We start from the raw sequence: 24,665 nt of genomic DNA, 5'->3' as shown, positions 1-24,665 counted from the left end.
TTCAAAGTATCCTTTTACTTCACTTTTCTAAACATTCTGGAAGTTTTCAAGTCTCTTCAGATGAGAGCACAAAAAACATAAAGATACGCTGCTTAATTGCAAGATTACCTTGCGCAGAAATTAATTATTTTTATAATTAAAGTAGAATAATAATAAATAATTAATAAAATATTTTATTGTGAATAATTAATTCACAATAAAATATTTTATTAAATTATTATTCAAATCAAAAAAATACGTTTTTAAAATTTATTGGGGGGCTTCTAATTATATAAGGTCCCTAGGCTTTGTTTAGTCGGGGCTATCGGGTAATCCAGCACTGATCATGACTGACCAACTAATATATAAGAAAAAAAACACAAATATAAAAAAAACTATGGAAAAATAACAACTTTAAGTTGGGAGAGGACTATGTAAAAACAGAATTTTCCCAGGTTGCGTTATGAATAATATGACCTGTAGGATTTTTTTAGTTATGTCAACAATTTTATTAATAAATTAAAGTATTGTAAATTAAAGTAATTAATAAATTAAATCTACCGTCGGCGTTCCGTTCATAAATAATTCTTGTTGAAAATTTAACTTTGACAATATAACTAAATACGCGCAAAATTTAACTAAGTAAATATTGTTTAAATTTAGAAAACCAAGATCTTACTTTTCTAAATATATTTTTTAAAAACTCTTTCATAAAAATTGTCTCCTATAAAACTTTTTTTTTAAGAAAAATATCTTTCTTATCATAAATATTTCAAAAAAATTGTAGCTATTTTTTTTCTCACCATGTTATGCTATTCTATTTTTCTCTATGGTTTTTGTTTTATGCTATTCTATTTTTCTCTATGGTTTTTGTTTGCTAATTCACGAAAAATGAATTATGTAGTCGCAGAATCGCAAAGTGTTAATATTCATAAAGAATAGCGTTATGTTTGTTTATCTTTTCAAAAGCTTTATTGTAACGTTTAAAATATCTACTTATATTATTTTCTGTGAATTTGTCTGTGTACCTGGTTTTTTCTTTATATTAATTCAGATTTTTTATTTAAATAGGACACATGTTTTAACCAATTGAAAAACATATTTTTAACACGTGTTTTAATATTTTAAATAGAACATATGCGTTAGGTGTAAAATTTTCCGTCTAAATTTTTTGAAACTAACGAAGATTTCTTGTGGATTATCCAGGAACTAGTTTGTTGATAAGATTTTAAATAACTTTTTTTGTTTACTTTTTTTTTTCTTTATCTATGACTAGATAATTGATTTAAAGACTGAAATTTTTTGATCATTAAATATAAAACAATGGAGCCAACGTTTTCTGTTACAATATCTGGAGACCACAACTTTTATGAACAGTTAAGAAGTGGAAACGATATAACAATAAAAACTCCCAAGAACTGTATTAGATGTAAAAGGTACGAACAACTTTTAGTTTCGTATTGTTACGATTAATATCATTTAAAACAACAAACTAAATTGTATTTAGTGATTAAGTGTAAGTCCATTTACACAAGTGAAACATTTAGAGATGCGTGAGATCTTTTTGTATTTTAAAGCTTTTTTAAGCTTGTTTTAACTGATATACTAAAATAATCTTTTAATAGTTTAACAGAAATTTTAAGATTTTCAGATAATTCCTTTTGAGTTAACCCCCTCTCCTTTTTCCATTCTTTTGGGTTAAGATTTTCAGTTTTCTTTAGAGCTGATGTTAAACATACGTGTTTAGCATATATGTTTATATTTGTTTTCCAATTGGAGTACAAGGGGTAGGCTTATTTCAATTTAAAAAGGCATTCGCTTGGTGAGTCTCAATAGGTTTTAGTAAGAAATTTAAATTTTTGGTGTTGATGCAAGAAATTGTGCGGCCGTGGCGCAGTGGTTAGAATGCTTGTTTATGTGCAGCAGATCCAGGTTCGAAACGAGCTTTGGGTACATTTTTGTGTCACGGTAAGGAAGGAGGCGTGAACTTCCTGGTTAAATGCACTTCCGCGGTGCTCTGTGACAAGACCGTTAGGACTTCTTGGGGCACCTAAAATAAAAAATAATAAAATTAAAAAAAATTAATAGTCTTTTTACTCCAACTATTTTATTTTCCACTGTGCGAAATTCATCGCAGAGGTAGCTGACAAATGGCAGTTTTTAATACGAATGTACTAAAAAGTAAAAATACAGTTCAAATGTAAACATGTTTGAAAATTTAGATTATTATTTTCATATGCAACAAAAAATAATGAAAATTATGTGCTTTGATTGATAGGCATTTAAACCTATCATAGCAGAAGTTCAAACTGTGTTTTCTGGTGTCGCCAACTTCAGGGCTGCTTTGATATCGTTTGCCATCACAGTCCTCTTATTTTGGGCATTCCATTTCCTGGATCTTTGTAGTTGGCATTAAAAACAATGCCCTGGGACTCGAATTTCAGCTCGGCTTTTTCTGGGTATCATTACAAGCCTCAAAGTTGTTTGAGCTGCACAACGACATTGCTTTGGAAGAATGATATCATCATTGTCTTCAGTTGTTGCAATAACGTGAGGATTAAAAAAAACTAAGTGCCAAATTTCAATTGACTACAAAACTTTTGAATTTTCAAAATATGTTCTAGAACTAGACACAGATATCAGTTGACAGGTTTTGAAACAAATTGCTTCTGCAAACTCTCTCGTTTATACTAAAATACTAACCCAGGTCGGACATGACGTCAGCTAAGGGCTCTCCACTTTGGACTCCTTAAGTCTGTCTGAGAATAAAAACTACAACAACAAAAAATACTGCCGTTAAACAAAAATATTTGAAAAACTAAAGTACACCACACAGTAAAGTAACGAGCACGATCATTATTTTGCTTGAACAAATTCTAAATATAAGGAACATTGAATACATTGCATTGTTTATTGTTATAATTTGTCATTATAAGAAATTGCCGTTGTTCTGCATTTTTTTTAAATTGTTGTTTAACTTTATATAAAGATTACTCTAATGAGATAACAGAAAAGTCGGATGAACGCATATATATGTTCAATATAGTTAATGTATCAAGCTAGTTGCAAGCATTTATACAAAACTCACATTTTCTTTAAAGCCGCTTCTTCAAAGATTTTAAACCAAATTGCAATCATTTGAAAAATTTTTAATAACACTGGAAATTTTTGATATTTTAAAAAGTTTTTTTTTTTTTTTTCCACTACATTTTCAGTAAATGAAAAAGCCTGTAACTTAAACAACTTCAAATGATATTTCTAAATATAAATAGTAGCGAAGTATTTCTTAGACTTTTTTTTTTTTTGAAGCGACCTTACTTCTCTGAAAAATTTTTTTAGTGAAAGTGCTTTAGCAACTCCGCTATCAAACAGTAAGTCCGCATGTAGCGGAATTGCGGAATTGCACACCAAGTTGTTCTACAGCCAGGGTCGTCCCAAACGGGGGGTGTAGATGCTGTCTCATCCCCTCAAAGCTTTTATATATGCATTTGAGTTGGCACATTTGCACATTTAGTATTTCTGTTGGTAGGTTTTGAAATATAGTTGAGTGTCCGTCTCTAGATGGCAAAAAACACAAACGACAGCGTTTTTCTTAACGAAACTATTTTTTCCAAAATATTTTAAATTTGGATTCTTTATTGAAAAAGGTACCAGTCTAGCTATGTGAGAAAAAATTAAAAAAAAAATGTTCATTATCTTTATTTGCGATTTAAAATTATTGATATTTAAAAAATACTTCGCTGAATACCTTTTTTTTTTTTTTAATTTTTCTCATAACAATAAAAATATCTGAAACGCGCTAAGTCGCCTTTTAGAAAAGCGTTCTTCCATTTTAATTGTAACTTTTTTTTTATATAATACTAAAACTATCCATATTTGAATCAAAAACACTTTTCATAAAAGAAGGCGTATTAAAAACATCTTTATGATTTATAAAAGATGGCGTCTCGCAGTCTGAGTTGAAAACTTTTGAGGAACTGATTTTTGTTTTGAAAGCAATTGAAAGCAGTACACGCATATCTTGTTTAACACATTACCTTATTTATAATTTTACGTTTGTATTTATAACTAATTATAAAATTTTAATGTTTTCTTTTTGTTGTTGTTGTTTTTTTTGACAATATTTCAAACATCAGTCAAGAAAACGATATATTTGTGTTGCATTTATATGTTTTATTTTTTTGTGTGGATAAAATCAAAAAGTTGCGAAACTTTTGAAAACACGGGTAATGTCATTAGACAAAATATTATGATGGAATATGGGTTAAAAATAAAACATGCGTTGATTAAAAACTGTAGGTGTGAATTTCCTGGTAAGATATTTTCTATACCTTTCATCAGTTATGCGTTTTTTATCGATTATATATATATATATATTTGTATATATATATATATATATATATATATATATATATATATATATATATATATATATATATATATATATATATATATATATATATATATATATATATATATACACACATATATATATATATATATATATATATATATATATATATATATATATATATATATATATATATATATATATATATATATATATATATATATATATATATATATATATACATAGTTGTATATACATGCATGTACTAGCTACAGATTTATCGCTGTATTGCAGCAAGCTGTAATAGTACAACACAGTAACTAACGATATATCGCAGTAATATTGATAACTACTAAGCTGCAATATCTAGATCGTCCATAAATTACGCAACGCTAAATTTTACAAATAAACAAACCGATAAAATCAAAATTTTTCCCTCGCAGAGCCTTGGGCTAAATAAAAAATTAAAATAGCCCATTAAGTTTAATGAAAATCGCCACGTAGTAGAACTTAAGATCTTCTGCATCTGCTTTTTAAATAAATTTTGCATTAGGCTGGTTGAATAAAAATGAGCAATTGCTTTTACTCAGTAATTGATAAGCTTTACGCAAATAAAAACTTTAGCAGTTTTGCTCAAATTTTTATTCACGTAAAGTTAAGCAATTTACTCAGTAATTGCTCAGCTTTACGTGCATAAAAACTTATGGAAAATTCCTAAATTTTTTATTCACGTAAAGCTGACTAATTACTGAGTAAAAGCAGTTGCTCACCTTTATTCACCCGGCCTATTGTGTAATTTATGGACGATCCCATAGCAACATATCTCAATTTTATCCTCGCGGCCGGAAATACGTCATCATCTATGCCGCGACCAGCTACCATTTTGGTAGCTGGTCGCGGCATCGATTTTGGAGAAAATAAACTTTCGTTCGGAAACGCAAACACTGGTATAAAACAAAAGTCTTTAAAATCCCTATGAGTTTTGTGTCTTTAAATGATTTTTGATACACATTTACGTATAAATATAAATAATACAATATACGTACTCCTACGGGTAGGAGGAGGGGGGGAAAGGGTAATATATTTGTGTAATTTTTTTTGTAAGCAATTGGCTGTTCTTAAGAATGCCCCGCCCCTCCTTTTTTTATTTTATTCCTAGAATTGCTCCTGATTATTATAGTAAATTTACTGGATCTAATACTAAAAATCGAATTTTTTATGACGTAAAAGACAATTGATATAAAAGTGATTATTCGCTACATTGTCGTTAGCTCACCGGGTTCATTTTAAAATATTGTAGCAATTAAAAAAAAAATTTTTGATATCGAAGAGATTAAACAACTGTTAAATATCTACTGAAAGTAATTCTTTGTTCAACATGACATCCATATTTTCCTTTTTTTTTTGTTTTATAGAATTTCCATTGAATTAAGAAGCTCTTCTGACATATAAATGAATAAAAAGTTATTGGAGTTAATCCTTAAGTCAAATATTATTTCATTTGCAAATGTATTTTTTTATAATTAGCAAATGTTTGTTTTAGCGTTACAAATCAAATAAAAATTTTGATAAAATTTACATTTTGACAAAAACCATTTAAACGCTTTTTACTGAATTTTACTGAGAAATAAAAAACAGAACTAAAATCATATTATAAAAACTGTCAAATCTGTTTTTTGAAATAAATTCTTTGATGCTATTTGCAAACTTTTCATAGGTAAAAGTCGCTGTTTTTGACGTTTTGTTTTTGACGTTAAAGTTTTGACGTTTTGCTATACGTTTATTTTTTGTTAATTATTTATAGGAAATTTTCACATCGTCATTCCAAATTTTCATCGAGTAGATGTGGCAGTGTAACAAGCATGCCTGAGCGTCATGCTTGGAAGCCCAATCCTTTACACGAAGATGGAGTCTCTCTTATTAGTGAGCCAGTAGCCACAAACTATGTTAGCAGGCAATCTTGCAGCACAAATTACACAGTTAGGGAATCTACTGAGAAACGCATAAACTTAAAAGAACCTTTTGAAAAAATCTTTCGTTCAAGTTATTGTAAAAAAGATGAAATTATTACACCAAGTACATCCATTCCTCCTTTTATTGTAGTCAACGTTCCAAATAATCAAAACTTTCAACAATCAATGCACGAAACAAGTACAATTGTTAGCGAAGGTATAAAATGTCGTTACTGTTACAACATCGAAGATGAAAACCTTATAACTCCTTGTCGTTGCTCTGGTAGTTCAAAGTTTGTTCACAAGTCATGCTTAGAAAAATGGCTAACCTTGAAAAATAAAAATGAATGTGAAATTTGCAAAACAAAATATAATATAAGGACGTCATTCAACCCTATTTGGGCGGTAAGAATTTAATTTTTTTTAAGGCCGTAAAGAATTTTATTCATGAACAGTTATTTACAAATGAGTATTTAGTAAAAAAAATGTTGAGTAAGTTAGAGATCGGTGATGATATTTTTCTTATATATTTTACGTTTCATATAATAAGATAATAAAATTACAGAAATATGTTTGCATAAAAATGCGGATTTGTAAAAACAAGTCGGAACTTCAAGTAAATACGATTAAATTTACTACAGTCTCTGTATAGAACCCCTACGTGGGCTTTAGAAGTCTAAGATAAATTAAAGTTGTTTAAAGTATTATGTATAACTCCGTTTTAAAATAGAAGATGAAAACCTTCATAAACTTAAAAGCATTTTTAAAAAGCCGTGCTATGATATTTCAATGTCTAGAGCAAACACGCTTACAAGACGTTTTTCATGGAGTGACAAAATTAGCCATATATATCTATCTACTTTTTTGATATAATATTTTATATATAGTAAGTGTCTGTCCACAATTTATTGCAATTACAATTATCAAAAATAAAATCACCCACCAGTAAAACAAAACTCATTTGCTACTTCGACACGAAAAAGATTAATAATTTGTTCTATGAACTTAATTTTTACATTTGGACATATTTACAATAATAAATATGCATATTAACTAAATATAATAAAATAATCGCAGAACGACCGAACCGTTTAAAGATTAAGGTTAGGAGTCAAATGCTGAGCCTTGGATATCTAGACTCAAACAGTCAAATTTGTTTGATAAAAACTTGCAAATCAGAGATCAGATAAAGTATCATCAAACATTTTTGCACCTTTGGTTAGAAAGATAGGCAGGGTATTAGCTAGCCATGTGGCACCGCGTTAACCGCGGAATTCCCAATAGCTTTAAAATTTCCAAAATTCAATTTTATTTTTGAAGTAGTATGACTGTATTAATAATAAATTACAATATTTTGTAGAAAAATAACAATAAATATTCCCAATATTGCAAAAACGCGGTAAGAAAAATATATTCCTAGCTAATACGGCATTAATTTTTGTCCAAAAATCTCCCGATCGCCAGTTTGCGCGTGTAACAGTCATAGTAAGTGGAAACCTCGTAAAATCAACTATAAAATTTTATTAGGCAAATCAATATCGAAAGTTTTCTGCAAGTGGTTTCAATCAGTACAGACATTTGGGCTAAATTTGTATTAAATTTGATTTTTAAGAAAACAAGTGTATGGATTATAGCAGGTGTATATCCTCATTCTATCATTTTAAAATTATATTTTGAGATTATACCTTGACATTGATAATATAATATATAATTGATATTTGCAGAAAAACTATTACAAAAAATGGACATATAATCCTATATATATAATCCATATCCAACTATAATTACACTCCTGAATAAAAACCAACTATTAAAAAACTAAAAATCTATATGGAAAATAACTTTGTAAACTTAAAGTTTGGCAAAAGACCAGCATTAAACAATCTCCAAAAATAATTTAAAGAAATTATGAAATATAATTAATTTAATTAGTAAATCTAAAAGGCAAGATCTTCATAGACTATGCTGCTATGAAAATTAATTTACTTTGGCTTATAATTGGAGTTTGTTTTAACCTCATTGCAGGAGGTAAGTTGTAAAGTGTAGTCAGCCAATACCAAAAAAACAAAAATAAAATATTATTACTGCCCTATCAATTTATTATACAAGTTCTATTTTCATTCAATTTGTAAACTCTAATTCATAATTCTACATATTGTATTTTGCATAGCTTGTTGAACTAAAGTTAAGCTAAACTTGAGCTTAACTTAATTTTAAATAAAATTAAATAGATATTTATAGGTAGTAGGTAAGGTATTATTGCCCCCTTCAAAACGTTTTAAGTTTTTTTTCCAGTTTAGTTTACTTTGGTTATTCCTTTTGAAAAGCAAGACTTTTCAATCCTACCGAAATGAATATAAATGAGGGAAACATTGTTTTAAGATATACACCAGCATATGTATGAAAAGTTTCAGTTATTAATAGAAAACATTTAAATCTGTAAAATTAGAAAATTCTGTAAAAATTAAAAATTTTGTTTACACTTAAGTTCATTACTAATATAATGTAACAGTACATTCAAATAGTCTGTTTAAATATACTAATTTTAATTACTAAAATATATTTTGTAGCTGTTTATACTTTTTATTCACAGTAATACCCAGTCTTTACATTCCTAGAAGTCTCTCAATTATAAAACTTATGTATCATATTGTTAAATAATTAACATGTTTAATAATAAGTTTATTAATTTAATAACAACTTAATAATATAATAATTAAATGAAAAGATATACTTAGTGTGTTTGAATATCCTAATAACATGATAAAACAGAATAAACATAAACTTACTTCATAGAATGATCTGATTGCATTTCTCGGTTAAGCATAAAAACACTGATGAGTAGCCAGTTATATGTTGCAAGTTAAGATATTTGTATCATTTTAACAAAATATATTTTATCAACTATCAACTAATCTCTTAAAAATTTGTTTATATGTCAAGTGATAAATAAATAAAAAAAATTTAACAATTGCATTTTAACATTCTAGATAAAGATAAAGTCTTTATTAAAAATAGTTTTTTTTTAATCAAGTATTTTCTGATTTAGTTAGCTAAAGTCACATAGAAACATCAAAGATAAACTCATTTTTATCTTTAACTTCATTTATAAAAAAATTTCACAAATCATCCTTAGTGTGTTAGACTAATATTTAGTTAGAGATTTTAAAGATAATTTATTATTTTAGGTTTAAAGACTTTATGAAAATCAAAAATGTCAATTACAAGAAAAAAAATACAATATTTCAATATACATACATACATATATATATATATATATATATATATATATATATATATATATATATATATATATATATATATATATATATATATATATATATATATATATATATATATATATATATATATATATATATATATATATATATATATATATATATATATATATATATATATATAGTACTTTGCAATAATTTTGAATTATAGGTTTGGAGAATTCACTATTTTAAACACAACATTCACGTCATTTTGTTTATATTATTGCAAGCCAGTTTGCCATAATGACTCGATGATAAATTAGACCAGAACACATGCCTACTATAATGTGACTTAGTAAGACGTAAAAGACGTATTTTTAAACACACTTTAACATATTTTTTATCAGAAAGTGAGGACTTAGAAACATGGGTGCTAATTTTTCGTCATACCTGCAAATAGCCTGCCAAATCAAGGCCTTTTAAAGAAGCATATCATGTTTAGCGTATTTAATTTTCTTATCTGCTTTTCCTCTATATCTGGCATTATAATAGACAGCATCAAGAAATTGCTTTTAATCGTACTTCATAAAGGTTTCATCATCTTTGATATTTCAGAAATTTTAAAAAATAAAATTGTCATAAAAAATTTTTCAGCGGGTTCATGCACTTTTATTTTTAGAACGGTTATGCACTTTTTGTGATTTGAAAGCTTGAAAAACATGTTTATTTTTGAACATTTACAACAAAACTATAGAAAAATGGGAACGTAGTGAGAGGCTTGAAATATTTATAAAACTGTTAAACAGTTTTCTAACCAGTTTTATAGAAAAACTTTTATTGCTCCATTACGAGATTTGCGTTGGATCGAATTTGTTCGGGAAAACGTTAAATAACGTGGTTAACGGTGTAAGGATGTATTTTCAACTTATTATTATTTATCTTTTATATTATCATTATTTATTTAATTATAACTACAACTATTACTTAAACTCTAATACAAATATTTTAATACAACTTCTGAAAAAAAACGTATTACTTATTCACTTTAAAAAGAAAGACTTTAAAGCAAGTATCAATTTCAAATGTAAAACTATGTGTATAGATGCTCGATAAACCACTAACATAGTGGTTTATCGAGCATCTTTTTGTAGACTAATTTATCATGATTTAAATAATACGAAGATTGAGTAAATTAAATATGGATGACTTAGCGCCAAATCAGCCTAAACAACGAATATGTTGAAATGAACAAAAAGTATAACTTATATTTTAACATGTTAACACATTAAAACATTCGCTTTTTGATTAATTAAGCTATAAACCTTGGTTACTTAAGTGCATATTTTAGTGTAGGCTGAACAAAACATAAAAATATTCCAGTCTACACGACACTTAGTTTTTATAGTTGCGAAACTAATTCGCGTTGGGAGATTTTTGAAATTAACGCTGTGAATACCCTGGTATGCTCTGCTTTTCGAGCTATGTGGCCGGTTTTTTTTTTCTTTCTTTTTTTTGTTAAAACTATTAGTAGATATATAACCCGTGCAAACAGCACCTATTTTTAAAAAAGTGAATTTTTATCTTCAACCACTGCATTTTTTCAGCTATTATTATGTTTTTTGACCTTTAAATATCTGATATTATTTATAAAAACCATATTTTTTGTAAAAAATAATATATAGGGAGAGAAAAGTTATTTTTTTAAGTTTTGTTGCTTGAGCTCTATCCCGTAATATTGGAACAGTAAATGAAACAATGTATTAGACCAAAATAAACAAATTTCAGACTTTCGTAACATAATGGTACTGAACATAATTGTACTGCATAGTAAAATTATTGTTCAAATTTTTAATTTACTAAGGTGATTTCATATATCGAAAAATATTTTTAAAAAGCAACTAAATAAGTAGTCATTGATACAAATTGCATTTTAAAAAGCCATAATAGAAATAAATGAAAGATTTATGTTTTGTATTTCAAACTTCTCCCTTCACATCAATTTACATATTCTTGATGTTATATATGCTGTATTTCAAACTTCTCCCTTTACATTAATTTACATATTCTTGATGTTTAACTATATTTTTAAAACAACTTTAATTATTATTATTATTGCATCACCAAAAATTGTTGCATCACAAAATGTAAAACCTTTTCTCTATCCTTTATAACGAGTTGTAAGAAAACACAACCCATCTTTTACCTTGGTGCACGACGTAATATACAGACCTCCTTTTAGGAGCTACGTAATATATACAACTCAAACTAATTTTAGTAATTTAGCTTTTTTATTTACTCTGTTTAAATGGATCTACTAAAATATTATGTTTTTTTATTAGATGAAATTTTATTTGTTTTAGCTGAGGTTTCCAAGCATGGATAAAAGAGATGCCGCACTTCTATTTATAACTTTATCGTTTTACGTAACTTTAATTCTTCAATTTCTCGGTGCAGTTTTTATTGGTGTATCTGAGCCAACAGCTATACCCCATATGATGCGAAGTGTAACACTAACTGGTTTATCGCTCGGCTTGCTTTGGTTTCTGATTGGAGCTATTTTTTTAACAATTATTGTATATACTTCTCGCTACTGGGAAGAATTCAGAAAAATGAACAGACAAAAAACTCTCATTATAAATAAAATTGAAACGTTTAACAAAAGTACACGCTCAATAAATGTTTTAGCAGATCCATTCAAATCAGATTCCAACAACTTTAAAAAATTACCAAATTACGTCAGTACTATGAACGTTGAAATGTTCGAGACAACGAGTAGCGTTTCCGCAAGTAATGCTACTTTTGACAGCAATTTTCATAGCTTTCAAAAAAATAAAAACCAAAATAATAATAAGTTGGTAATGAGTGAAAAAAATTGTCTATTAAAATCAAACGGTAAGAATGAAGGAGATTGTATTACAGTTTCAGTAGACTTTGAAACAACAAAAACACTTCAATCAAATGTTATTAAAGACAAAAGTAACCGCCAATCAATAACGTTTGAAGATAAAAGTATACTGCAATCAGGTGTTAATAATGATAAAAGAATTCAACAAACGAAAATTTTTGATGAAAAAAATATTCGTAATTCAAAAGTTATTGAAGATAGAAATTTTCGAAACTCAAAAATTATTGAAGATAAAAATATTCGTCATTCAAGATATTATGATGACCAAAGTAAACCTGATTCATTAGGACGCCGATCTAGGAGAAATAGTAGTAGAAGCTACAAAAAAGACGACACTGTACCCACCATGCTGCCAATTGATTTATCTCTAGCAGTTGCTGTTTAAACTTTCTATTCATTTAAAAATTCTAAAATTAATTGCAAAATTATTTGAAACCTGCAAAATTAATGCAATCGTGCTAAATAAATATGAAAACCACAGGTTAAAGCTGTGTAAAATAAGTTTAAATTGCGGTTTTAAAACTTTTTAATGCAAGTTTAATTAACTTTTTTTAACTTAATTTAAACTTCATGCTATATTTTGCTATACAATGTTCTTATGTCCTAAGATATTGTTGGCTTAGCATTAACCCAAAGTAGCGTTTTTTATTTACCAACATTCTTGCGCACAAAAGTAATACTTATGAGCTGAGTTTGCAGTGAAATGTTGTTTAAAAGTTTGCAGTGTTTGTTGCTTTAAAGTTGCGCAAAATAATTTTTAAAGTTTTGATTTGAAGTTGCGCAAATGAAACTGAAATCAAAAACTTGGAAAATCCAAACTAATCATCAAGTAGTTTATTTAAAAAAAATGAACTAAAATTTCATGGCTAGAGCTTTGGGATATTACTACTCAAACCATCCGAATCAATGGTTATTTAAGCAATTGTTACAAATACTAAAAGATTATTTTATAAAATGGGTTTTTAGTATAAACCACCTATGATGATAAACCATTTTATCTTTTCAAATTCATTGTGCAACATGGTCAATTGAACACTGACCCAAGTCTGAGTCTAAAAATATTTTAAATAATTTTCAATTTCCATCTTTTCAATGAATTTCTTAAGAAATTCAAGATAGAATACATAGAAAAAGATTGATATCTATACTATAATTATAGTATGAAACAAAATTTAAAAAGAGCATGACGCAATAATTTTCTTCAATAGTTTTTTTATTAGTCTGTTCTTAAGTAGTTTTACAGTTTTTGCATACATTTGTGGCTTCATAAGATTGTAAATCAATTAAAGTTTTTTTGTGATAATGTTTGGAGGTTGGCTGCAAGAGCAGGTTTTATCTGAGTTGAAGTTTACCAGCCACTGTGAGCCCATGCTGTGTCAGAAGTGAGATCTTTTTCAAGCTCAAATACCTCCTCCAGGCAATCAGAAAGTGTTAACTTCATATCACGACACGAAAAAATGGTTTGATAATCAGCGAACAATGCCACCTTAGATATGAGAATATCTGGAAGATCGTTAATGTAAATAAAAAAGAGTGTAGGGCCAACAATTAAACCTTGAGGAACCCCTGAAGTTACAGAATAAGAAGAAGAGTGTTGTCCATTGAGGACAACTTTTATACTACGATTGGAAAGGAAGGATTCAATAATCTTAAAGATAATACAAGATGCACCGTAAGAAGAAAGCTTATGGAGAAGACTAGCATGCCAAACTTTATAAAAAGCTTTAGAAATGTCAAGAGCGATGGCCTTAATCTAATGCACGATAAAACTTATCTGTTGTTACTGTTAGCAAATCAGCTGTAGAACGATAAGATCAAAATCCATATTGATGGTCAGAAAGTAAGTTATTAGATTCAAGATGAGAAATTAAATGCTTGTTAATTAAAGACTCAAAAGCCTTGTTTATAATAGGAAAAAGACTAATGGGGCAGTAGTTTGACAGTCAGATCGCTCTCCAGAATTTTTGAAAATGGGGATAACAGATGTTGCTTTCCATCAGGCTGTAAAACAAGACTCTGATAAGCACTTGTTAAATAGTTTTGAAAGTGTAAACGACAGTTCCGGAGAACACTTTTGCAAGACTTTAACAGGTATGTTGTCCAGGCCACAAGCTGTAAAAGATTCTAGGCAGGAAATCACTTTAGATACACAAGCTGGAGTGATACGAATGTCAAGTAATGGATCAACCTGTTTGTTGGCTATATCAGGTACAACGCAACTAATGGAATCAAGAGATGATGTTGGTGAAAAGTTCTTAGCAAACAAATCAGCTTTTTCTTTAAGTGAGGTAACAAAGTCTGACCCTTACAAGAGAGGTGGAATTACAGATTTGCCCTTATTATTGATACTATTAAAGATTCTCTGGAACTCACGAGGCCTAATTTTTGTGATTTCATGATCTGAGTATAACGGGTTTTGGCGTTAGACAAAACCTTTTTACAATGGTTTCAAGCAGTAATAAACAGACGCCTGTTTTCTGAAGAATTATTTTGCTGATAGATATGGAAGTAACGGTTTCGATTGGCAATCGCAGCAGCACAATGTGAGGAAAACCTTGGAGAAGAGTGGGTTTGACCTGGAATTGTCGAGAAGGAACAAAAGATCCATGCAATTCTGAATCCACAAAGTTATGTAAGAAGCACATTTGTGAACAGGAAGACGAAAGATTTCTACTCAAGAACCATCACGAATGAAATCACGGAAAGAGTTCCAGGTAGTTGTAAGAGGTACAATGATAGGGGGATTCAGATGATGAAGAAGAATGAAATCAAACTGTGATCAGAATCATCAAAGGGTGAATGTGGAGAAACTGGGCACTGACAAGGATCAGAAACAAAACATAAGTCGAGTAGAGAAGGTAAATGATTCGGGTTGTCTGGAAAGCAAGTTGGAAATTTGACTATTTGAGTTAGGGATTGAGAGTTGTGGGGCTTAATGCCTGCACAGTCACTGACACTAAAGCCAAGCCATTCAGTGTGATGAGCATTAAAGTCACCAACAACAACAATATTATCTAATGGATAAAGAAAGAGGGCTAGGTCAATATGATCAGAAATAACATCAAAAAGGTTGCAGTCTTGAGATGAAGGAGATAAATATAGAACAAAGAGAAATGCGATAGAGTGAAGTTGTGCTAAACGAAAGCAAATAAAAAGTAGTCTGTGGATTTAAACCTAGTTTCACGACAAATGGGTGAATTCTTACAAATGTAATTGCCCAGGCCAAGCATGTGACTATTGAAATCTTTACGAATCAAAGGATGATTGCCATCAACACTAAGATCACAAGATGAGACAGCTGAACTCAAATTTGACGCAAAAAGAGCAAGTAGGTCTGGTGATTTTTGCAAGAGATAAGACTCAACAGAAGAAAAGTTACTTTAAAGACCACGAATATTAGTGAATGATAGGTTTAGAGAACTTGGTGATGAAGATGGTTTTTTCGTGTTTTATAGTTTTTGGTACTTTATTCATTTTTAAATTTGTTAAAGAACTTGTCTCAAAGCATAGATAGTAGGGGTGCACCGATGCATCGGCCTCGGCATCGGTATGGTAACCATCAACCGGTGCAGATAGTTTAAAAAAATCAGTTTTTTTAATTTTGTGTTTCTATATTGTATATATTATACAATATAGTATATATTATACAATATAGAAACACAATATTAAAAAGACTCATTTTTTGTTTCTATATTGTATAAAAAAGTATATTTATTATATTTTTTTAAAAGATATAGAAACACAAAACTAAAAAAACTTATTTTTTTTAAACACTCGGCATTAGCCGATGGTTACTAAGACCGATACTGTGGCCGATACATCGGTGCATCCCTAATAGATAGTACTCAGTACACTGTTTAAAAGCCCAAGCAATTGCTTTATTACTATTGATAAACTCTAAGCCGTAAAAAAGGGCTCCAAATGTGGCCTTAGCAATGCACACCAAAAGTTCAAACAGGGTCACCATCCATACGCAACATGACACTGTTAATACTTTGATATTTTTCAGCTGTTGATGGAATCAGTCTCTCTGAGAGCCACAACAGAGTTCGGGAAAACCTGACTACCAGCCGGCCTCAGAACCATAAACTGAGTTTTAGAGCTGTACCCTCATTAGAAGTCATAAAAACAGAGACACAAACAAAACCCATGCATTGAGTCAAGAAGATCCAGCATTCAACATCCTAAACTGGAAATAATGTATTAAAGTTGCATCTGCGCCAGCCTAATAGATGAAGAAGGGGTGCGAGACTGGTCAACAGATAGAATCTGTTTACCGCTTAAGTTAAATACTTTATGAAAAACTCTTATCATACATCCATACATAGAGTTGGTAGAATCCTTCAGATTTCAACTACCCAATAGTTTTTGCTTCTTTGCGGGTTGAACTGATGTCCAAAGAGATAAAATAAAATCTTTTGTACATGTGTTATCAGCAACTAGAGCTGTTGAATTAGACTTTATTGCTCATTTAGATCCTAATTTAGGCACTTTTAAGAAGAACCATTCTAGATTGTTTTTTTTTATAAGGTGATTGAAAAGTTTTAAATTTTTTGGTGGTGACAGTTTCTGTAAGGAATCATTTTTTCAGAATTTTAATGATTTCCACCATGTTGCCATTAATCGGAGAGTAATCTTTCAAAATATTTATCAACCAACGCGGGAGCAATCCGGTAATCATTTGCCAAATGCACAAGTTTATGTTGCAAATTTTATCCAAGGCTCGAAATGATTGCTTTAGAAAGTTATTGATAACTTAGATAACTAATTAAATCATTGTAACAAAGCGTGATTGATTCGCTTCCAAAGTTGTTAACTAGTCTTCTGGTCTTTTTCTTTTACAAGCTGGCATTTTTGGACCAAGTTTGTAATTTTTCTTAAGCTCTTCCATACAATCAATAATCCGCGATCCAATATAATAATGTCGTTTGGTCGAGTTAAAGAAGTTAAGCTTTGGTCGTAAATTAGAATCTTACTTAATACAGCCGCATCATTTTTTGTTGCTCTGAAAAGGCCATACACATCTAAAATATATCCGTTTGAAGAACATATCACAGATGGTTTTACCAAGTTTTTTTCTTGAACACAGTACTTTTTACGCTGAAAAACGTTATTGCTACTTTTTTGACCATACAAGTAAGTCCCATCTGCTGTTAAATTCAACTGATCCTCACTTAATTAAAAAATTTCTTTTGCAATAAGGCTATGGTTTGTAAATTCATTTCTTTGGATAATGTTCACGCCTAGATTATTTTGCTCCCTGACTAGTTGAAATAACCCCCCTACCGGTACAAACGTCAATCAGACGTCTTACGGACATCTTAATTAGGTCGCTACGTCTCAGACTAAAATAAGGCGTTCAAAAGACGTCCGGTAAAGACGTCTTTATTAGAATGCCCTTGTGACGTCTACATTAAGACGTTATTAGGACTTCCGTATTTAGGCATCCTATTGACGGCTTTAAGACCTACTATAGACGGCCTTAAGACCAACTTTATTACCTGACAAATAAGTCGTCTAAAAGACGTTTAAAGGACGTCTTCAAAAAACTTGATTAATTAAAAATGTCTGCTTGATTTGGTTGATTATTAATTTTGGTTGGTTATTTATCGCTTAAAGTTACTTTCCAATTTTCTATATTCTATGCTCTATAATCTATAATCTATACAATTTTTAAATAAAAAAAAATTGAATTTAGTTGTTAAGTGTAAATAAGTTGCCAGTATAGTGAGGGAATTTTAACAAAAGATATCAAAATTGCAACAAGACGTTGCAATTTTGTATTTGTATATATAGAAAAATAATGATATTTTGTGTGTCTGTGTTTATATATATATATAAGCACAGACACACAAACTATCAATATATATATATATATATATATATATATATATATATATATTTATAGAAAATAATGATATTTTGTGTGTCTGTGTTTATATATATATATATATATATATATATATATATATATATATATATATATATATATATATATATATATATATATATATATATATATGTATATATATATATATATATATATATTTATATATATATACATATATACATATATATATATATATACATATGTATATATTATATATATATATTTATATATATATATATATACATATATATATATATATATATATATATATATATATATACATATATACACATATATATATAATATATATATGTATATATATATACTATATACATATATTATATGTATATATATATATGTATATATATATACATACACACATACATATATATATATATATATATATATATATATATATATATATATATATATATATATATATATATATATATATATATATATATATACATATATATTAACGAAGAAAAAACAACTTTTTCTATGGTACTTTAAGTTTCATGCCTATATGGCAATCATCAGCCATTGAATACAAATTCAAAAACAAAAAAAACAAAAAAACCGCTAAAATTACAAAATACTGTGTAGTGGGATCTTAACGTCGCTAAGAAAAAACAAAATATCAGCTAATCACCGGTGTCAAAAAAAGATAAGAGGAATTTATTCTTGTGTCTGCATTTTGAAATCAACTCATTTCGTTTATTTAACAAGTTATCACCTTTATATGTTAAAATAAGGAATTTTTCGTATAAACAAAGATTGCAAATTTTTGACGAAGTGTTATAAGGATTGCAACGTTTTACAATTTTCCACTTAATTAAGGGTGTAAACATTTTGACTTTTATGTCCCAAATTTCTTTAGACAATTCGGTATCATTTTTATATTTATTAATGTTAAAAGATTTTAGATGGTTAGCATACCGAAATTTAAATGGAGTTTCACATAAGCCAAAATATACTTTTTCTTTGTAGTCAGGTTCATTTGACGACACGGTCGCTTGATAAACGATGTTCTTCGACAAGCACTGATTGTTCATGGGACAGATGGATTTATTGACACAGTTGCATGTTTTTCCCTATCTTTACCTTGGCTATATAATATCCTGAGATTGTGCGAATTAATGATGGACTTAATGTTTGGCATACATGAGTAGTTATTTTAATGGTATTTCGATTAAATATCTTACGAAGTTTGTGACCAACCGGAAAGTGCAGGTCTACCATGTTCAAAAAACGACTTCCTATTTTTGTTGCAACATTGGTACTGAAAGGTGGGTTGTACCAAATTATGTTTCGCTTGTGATTTTTGAATGGGATCTGTTTTTTATTTGAATGGTAGGTGAATTAGCAGATAAAACCTGATTTAAATAATGCATCTTGATAAGGAGGGATGGATTGTTTAAAAATATTTTCGTTAGAAGAATTGGTTGACAATCTTAGTTCTATAGTTTGAGGAAGGCTTTTTAGTATACTAGGAGGGTGGTTAGAGGCAGCATTTATATAACTGATGGAATTACCAGGCTTGCAGTAAGGTTGGAAAGAACTGTCATTAAGATTTAACGTTAAGTCCAGATAATTAACAATTTTAAAATTACAGCTGATAGATATATGAAGATCATTATTATTAAAAATTTTCACGAAGTGCTTTTTAATTTTTTCCATCTGTTGGCCACTCCGGTTCTTAAACACTGCTAGACCATCATCTCTATACAATCCGAATTCATCTTTATCGTAGGATTGTGATAATTGAAACAGGATAAATATTCCAACTAACTCACAAACTTCTGCGCCATCAAAGGCTCCCATGGTGACATCAAATAAGCCTCCACTTTTTTTAATCCAAGCTTCACCGTTGTTAAATAATAATGATTTCCTGGCATGGTATATTAACTTTTTTTCATCTTGTTTTATAATTAAGTATTTTTCAGCAAAGGCTATAGCGTTAATCAGTAAATTTTCATTAATTGAAGGATAAAAATCAGTTATATCGAAAATTAAGAATTTGTATAAATGTTTTTCTTGAATACTTTGAAACCAATCTATAACGTTCTGTGAGTTTAGCCATTGATTAATGCAAACTTTTTTTCTAAGATCACTATTTATTTTTGATAGAATAACTTAAGAAACTCTACCTACTTCGTTTTTTGCAGGATTTAATAGGCGAACTGTAGGGTTGTTTAAAAAATTATCCTTGTGGTCTTTTAGAGTGATAAAACAATTGGAGGTGCCATTTAGTTCAATTCTGTTGAAAACATCATGATTAGTTAAAAGGTGTTTGCTTTCAATATTTATTTGATCTTTCAGATTTTGGTCAGCCTTTTTATATGTAGATGTAACGGCGTTCTTAAGGAGGTGGTTATACTCTTCATTGAAAATTTTGTACATATTGGAGGATTTGTCGGCTTGAGTTAAAGTATTATGTGATTTGCGCAAAGATTTTATATCGCTAGAAAGCTTTTCTTGAAACTTGTTGTTCACTTTACGAAATTTAATATTTTTAACTAGATTAATTAAATCATTTTCAAACATAGCCATTTCTTTTATATGTGGAGGACATTTTGCAGATTTAATGCCATAGTTCTCGGGTTTGGATGAATTAGTTTCGTCAGAAAATTTATTCATAAAGAATAAAGCTTTCCACCTCATTCTTTTTATGAGTGCTTCAGTCTTCTCCAGTAACTGTAATAAGAATTCTTTTTCCGTTGGAATAGGAATATTTTTGATTGAGTAATTAAAGTTTATTTTCTCCATTGTGTGGACGACTTGGAGTAGAGTGCTCAACTAATTGGAGAGTATATATTGATATTTAAGGCTGTTTTGTATTATAATAATAAAACAAAACTAATAGTCGTAAAAGAGTGCTCCCCAGCAAGCACACAACGTTGAAACAACGTTGAATTAACGTCGATCAACGTCGATCAACGTTATTTCAACGTTGTTTCAACGTTGTGTGCTTGCTGGGTCAATATTAAAAAGATACTTCAAATAGAGCGATATACATATATATTAACGAAGAAAAAACAACTTTTTCTATGGTACTTTAAGTTTCATGCCTATATGGCAATCATCAGCCATTGAATACAAATTCAAAAACAAAAAAAACAAAAAAACCGCTAAAATTACAAAATACTGTGTAGTGGGATCTTAACGTCGCTAAGAAAAAACAAAATATCAGCTAATCACCGGTGTCAAAAAAAGATAAGAGGAATTTATTCTTGTGTCTGCATTTTGAAATCAACTCATTTCGTTTATTTAACAAGTTATCACCTTTATATATATATATATATATATATATATATATATATATATATATATATATATATATATATATATATATATATATATATATATATATATATATGTATACTGTTTATTTATTTCTACAGCATAGGTATTACATATCTTTGCAGAGATTTTTGTAATCCTAATAGAGTAGCAATTAGTTAATTGTTTGTTGTGCAATATCATATTTTTTCTTAAATTTGTTAACTATTTTTGATGTTACTAACTTATTAGGTAAATTTTTATAATAAGGCATTATCTTTGTGTGGTTTTTCTCTCATATTTGAAAGTAGATCTTTTAGTGTTAAAGAAAAAGTTTTCGTATTTAAATGCTACTAACACCAATTTACTTTGTTTAAATTTGTTTTTATTTAAAAGTATGGGATGAGGTCCCCTATAACTCTTCTGGTTTTAAGATTTTCAAACCCTAAGCTTGATAAATGTTTTCATATGAATTGTGATTTAAACCTGGTACAACCTAGATACCTCTATTCTGAACTCTTTTAAGTTTTTTTGATTCATTTTTCAAGTGTGGATTCCAAACTGGAGCACAAAATTCTCATTCAGGTTAACATAGTTTAGTAAACGAGTCAGTTGACCAGAATTTAAATGCCCGCTTTAGTGTACCTAGTTTTGAGTAAGCTTTTTTATTTATCGCTGTGATGTGGTCTTTCCATTTCAGATTATTACTTATGTTGATGCCTAGGTCTCCTTCTTGTGTTGTTTCATTCAATTTGATTATTCTTTTATTATGGGTTGTATATACAATTATTCAGATTATTACTTATGTTGATACCTAGTTCTTGTGTTTTTTCATTTAATTTGTTGATTGTTCCATCGTGGGTATTTATATAAATGTATGTATATAAAAAAAAATTGTATACTGTTGAAAATACAACACTAAAAGGGAAATAAAATTTCACAATATCGCTGTAATTTCAGCAAATGTCGGATTATGTATATTTGATGTCAGGCGCCGTTGCAACAATAAGGGTTTTTTTTATAATGGTTTATATTTTTGAATAATATGGCTGATTTCCAAACGACATGAAACTTTAAGTTCAATTACAAAGATGTATATTTTTCACTTAAATTATTTTAATTATTTATATATATATATATATATATATATATATATATATATATATATATATATATATATATATATATATATATATATATATATATATATATATATATATATATATATATATAGATAAAAACACTTATCTAATTTTTCATTACTTCAACACTGTGTTTCACCATCAGTAGGTTCATCAGGAAGAATCATTCTTCCTGATGAACCTACTGATGGTGAAACACAGTGTTGATGTAATCAAAAATTAGATAAGTGTTTTTACTAATTTATTTATTATTGCTCTTTTCTTTTAGAACATTGTGCACTCTTTTTGTAGAATACACTAACATAATTTATAATTTATATATATATATATATATATATATATATATATATATATATATATATATATATATATATATATATATATATATATATATGTATATATATCAGGTAACCAAAAAAGTTCGTGCGGTTTTTCCGTATATAATAAAAACACACAAAACGAGAAAAGTAAGTACATTTATTCATCAAAATAGTCACCATTAGCATCTAAAACCTTTTCCCAACGTAAAACAAGCTTATTTATTCCACTTCTGAAAAATTCTAGGTCCTTTGAGTCTATAAAAGCTTTCAACTCCATTTCAACCGCGTCCTGGTCTCGGAACTGCTGTCCTTTTAAATGATTTCCCAGGGAAAGGAAAAAATGGAAATCAGTAGGGGAGAGGTCTGGCGAGTATGGTGGATGAGGCAAACTCTCCCAAACAAGGCTTTGGAGCTTGTCCTGAGTCACGCGAGCGGTGTGCGGTCTCGCGTTGTCGTGGAGAAGCAGAACTCCTCTCCTGTGGACCAGTGCAGGCTGCTTTACTAGCAACAGGTCGTGAACTCGTTGCAGCTGTGCTGAGTAGACCAGTCCAGTAATGGTTTGGCCTGTTGAAAGCAGCTCGTAATGCACCACACCAGCTGTAGTCCACCAAATGCAGAGCAAAACCTTCCACTCGTGGAGATTGGGCTTGGGTGTCTTTGGGATGGGGTCATCAGGGGACAACCAATGGTAGCAACGCTTGGTATTGTTGTACACAATCCATTTTTCGTCGCATGTCAATAAACAATCAAAAAAAGGCTCAACATTGTGGCGTGATAAGAGTGATGTGCAGATCGTAAGCCGTTGCTTCTTGTTGTCGATCGACAATTTGTGCGGAACCCACCGACTCAGCTTCCACGCTTTCCCAATCACATGCAGATGCAGGCGGATGGTTTCAACACTCACAGCAAACCTCACTGCAAGTTCTTGGCAAGTTTGGCTGGAGTCAGACTCGACAGCGTCCTTCAGTTTATCCTCTTCAACCAACAATGGGCGTCCAGAACGCGGCAGGTCTTCGATGGACTCATCTCCCGAAGAGAATCGCTGAAACCACTTCTGTGCTGTGCGTTCACTTACTGTACCTTCTCCAAATGCTGTGCAGATGTTTTTGGCCGCTTGTGTTGCATTCCTTCCAAGTTTGAACTCGTAAAGTAAGCAAGATCGAATAATCGTTGGTTGGGTTGCCATCCTTTCTTTACACAAAACCTTTCCTGTAAGCTCGTTACAAGCCTACACTATATATGCAGCAACTGCGCGTGACACACGCGTTCTATTACGCAACAAAGCTACTTGCCTTGTGCGATGTGGGTGTTGTAAAAAATGATAAAAACAATTCAATTACCAAAAACCGCACGAACTTTTTTGGTTACCTAATATATATATATATATATATATATATATATATATATATATATATATATATATATATATATATATATATATATATATATATATATATATAAATTATGCTAGTGTATTCTACAAATAGAGTACTCAATGCTCTTAAAGAACAGAGCAACAATAAATTAGTAAAAACACTTATCTAAGAGAATTCTCTTTGACAGCTTGTTTCTCCATCAGTAGGTTCATCAGGAAGCTTCCTTATGAAGCTACTGATGGAACCT

At 29.3% G+C, this 24,665-nt stretch overlaps 2 protein-coding genes across 3 annotated transcripts; one reads left to right on the top strand and one right to left on the bottom strand.

Annotated features, from left to right (window-relative positions):
- Positions 1-1,073: 1,073 nt before the first annotated feature.
- Positions 1,074-12,909, top strand: LOC100201468 (uncharacterized). 2 transcript variants are annotated; one of them, XM_065798960.1, is made up of 3 exons: positions 1,074-1,415; positions 6,135-6,687; positions 11,864-12,909. In XM_065798960.1, exons 1-3 carry the CDS (start codon positions 1,303-1,305, stop codon positions 12,791-12,793), a joined length of 1,596 nt encoding a protein of 531 aa, XP_065655032.1. In that variant the 5' UTR covers positions 1,074-1,302; the 3' UTR covers positions 12,794-12,909. The 2 variants fall into 2 exon arrangements, with proteins under 2 accessions (XP_065655032.1, XP_065655033.1); XM_065798961.1 differs by lacking the exon at positions 1,074-1,415 and adding an exon at positions 5,830-6,047.
- A 10,290-nt stretch (positions 12,910-23,199) lies between these two features.
- Positions 23,200-24,228, bottom strand: LOC136081115 (histone-lysine N-methyltransferase SETMAR-like). Its single transcript, XM_065798401.1, has one exon. The coding sequence runs from the start codon at positions 24,226-24,228 to the stop codon at positions 23,200-23,202; it is 1,029 nt and encodes a 342-aa protein (XP_065654473.1).
- Positions 24,229-24,665: the final 437 nt, after the last annotated feature.

This window comes from Hydra vulgaris, chromosome 06 (assembly GCF_038396675.1).
Source record: "Hydra vulgaris chromosome 06, alternate assembly HydraT2T_AEP".
Lineage (NCBI taxonomy): Eukaryota > Metazoa > Cnidaria > Hydrozoa > Anthoathecata > Hydridae > Hydra > Hydra vulgaris.
This window is presented reverse-complemented; position numbering and strand designations above follow the sequence as displayed.

Coding starts and splice junctions, on each gene's coding strand:
- LOC100201468 (XM_065798960.1), top strand. CDS start 1,303: ATGGAGCCAACGTTTTCTGTTACAATATCTGGAGACCACAACTTTTAT. Junction 1,416..6,134: donor AACTGTATTAGATGTAAAAG/GTACGAACAACT, acceptor AATTATTTATAG/GAAATTTTCACATCGTCATT. Junction 6,688..11,863: donor CATTCAACCCTATTTGGGCG/GTAAGAATTTAA, acceptor TATTTGTTTTAG/CTGAGGTTTCCAAGCATGGA.
- LOC136081115 (XM_065798401.1), bottom strand. CDS start 24,228: ATGGCAACCCAACCAACGATTATTCGATCTTGCTTACTTTACGAGTTC.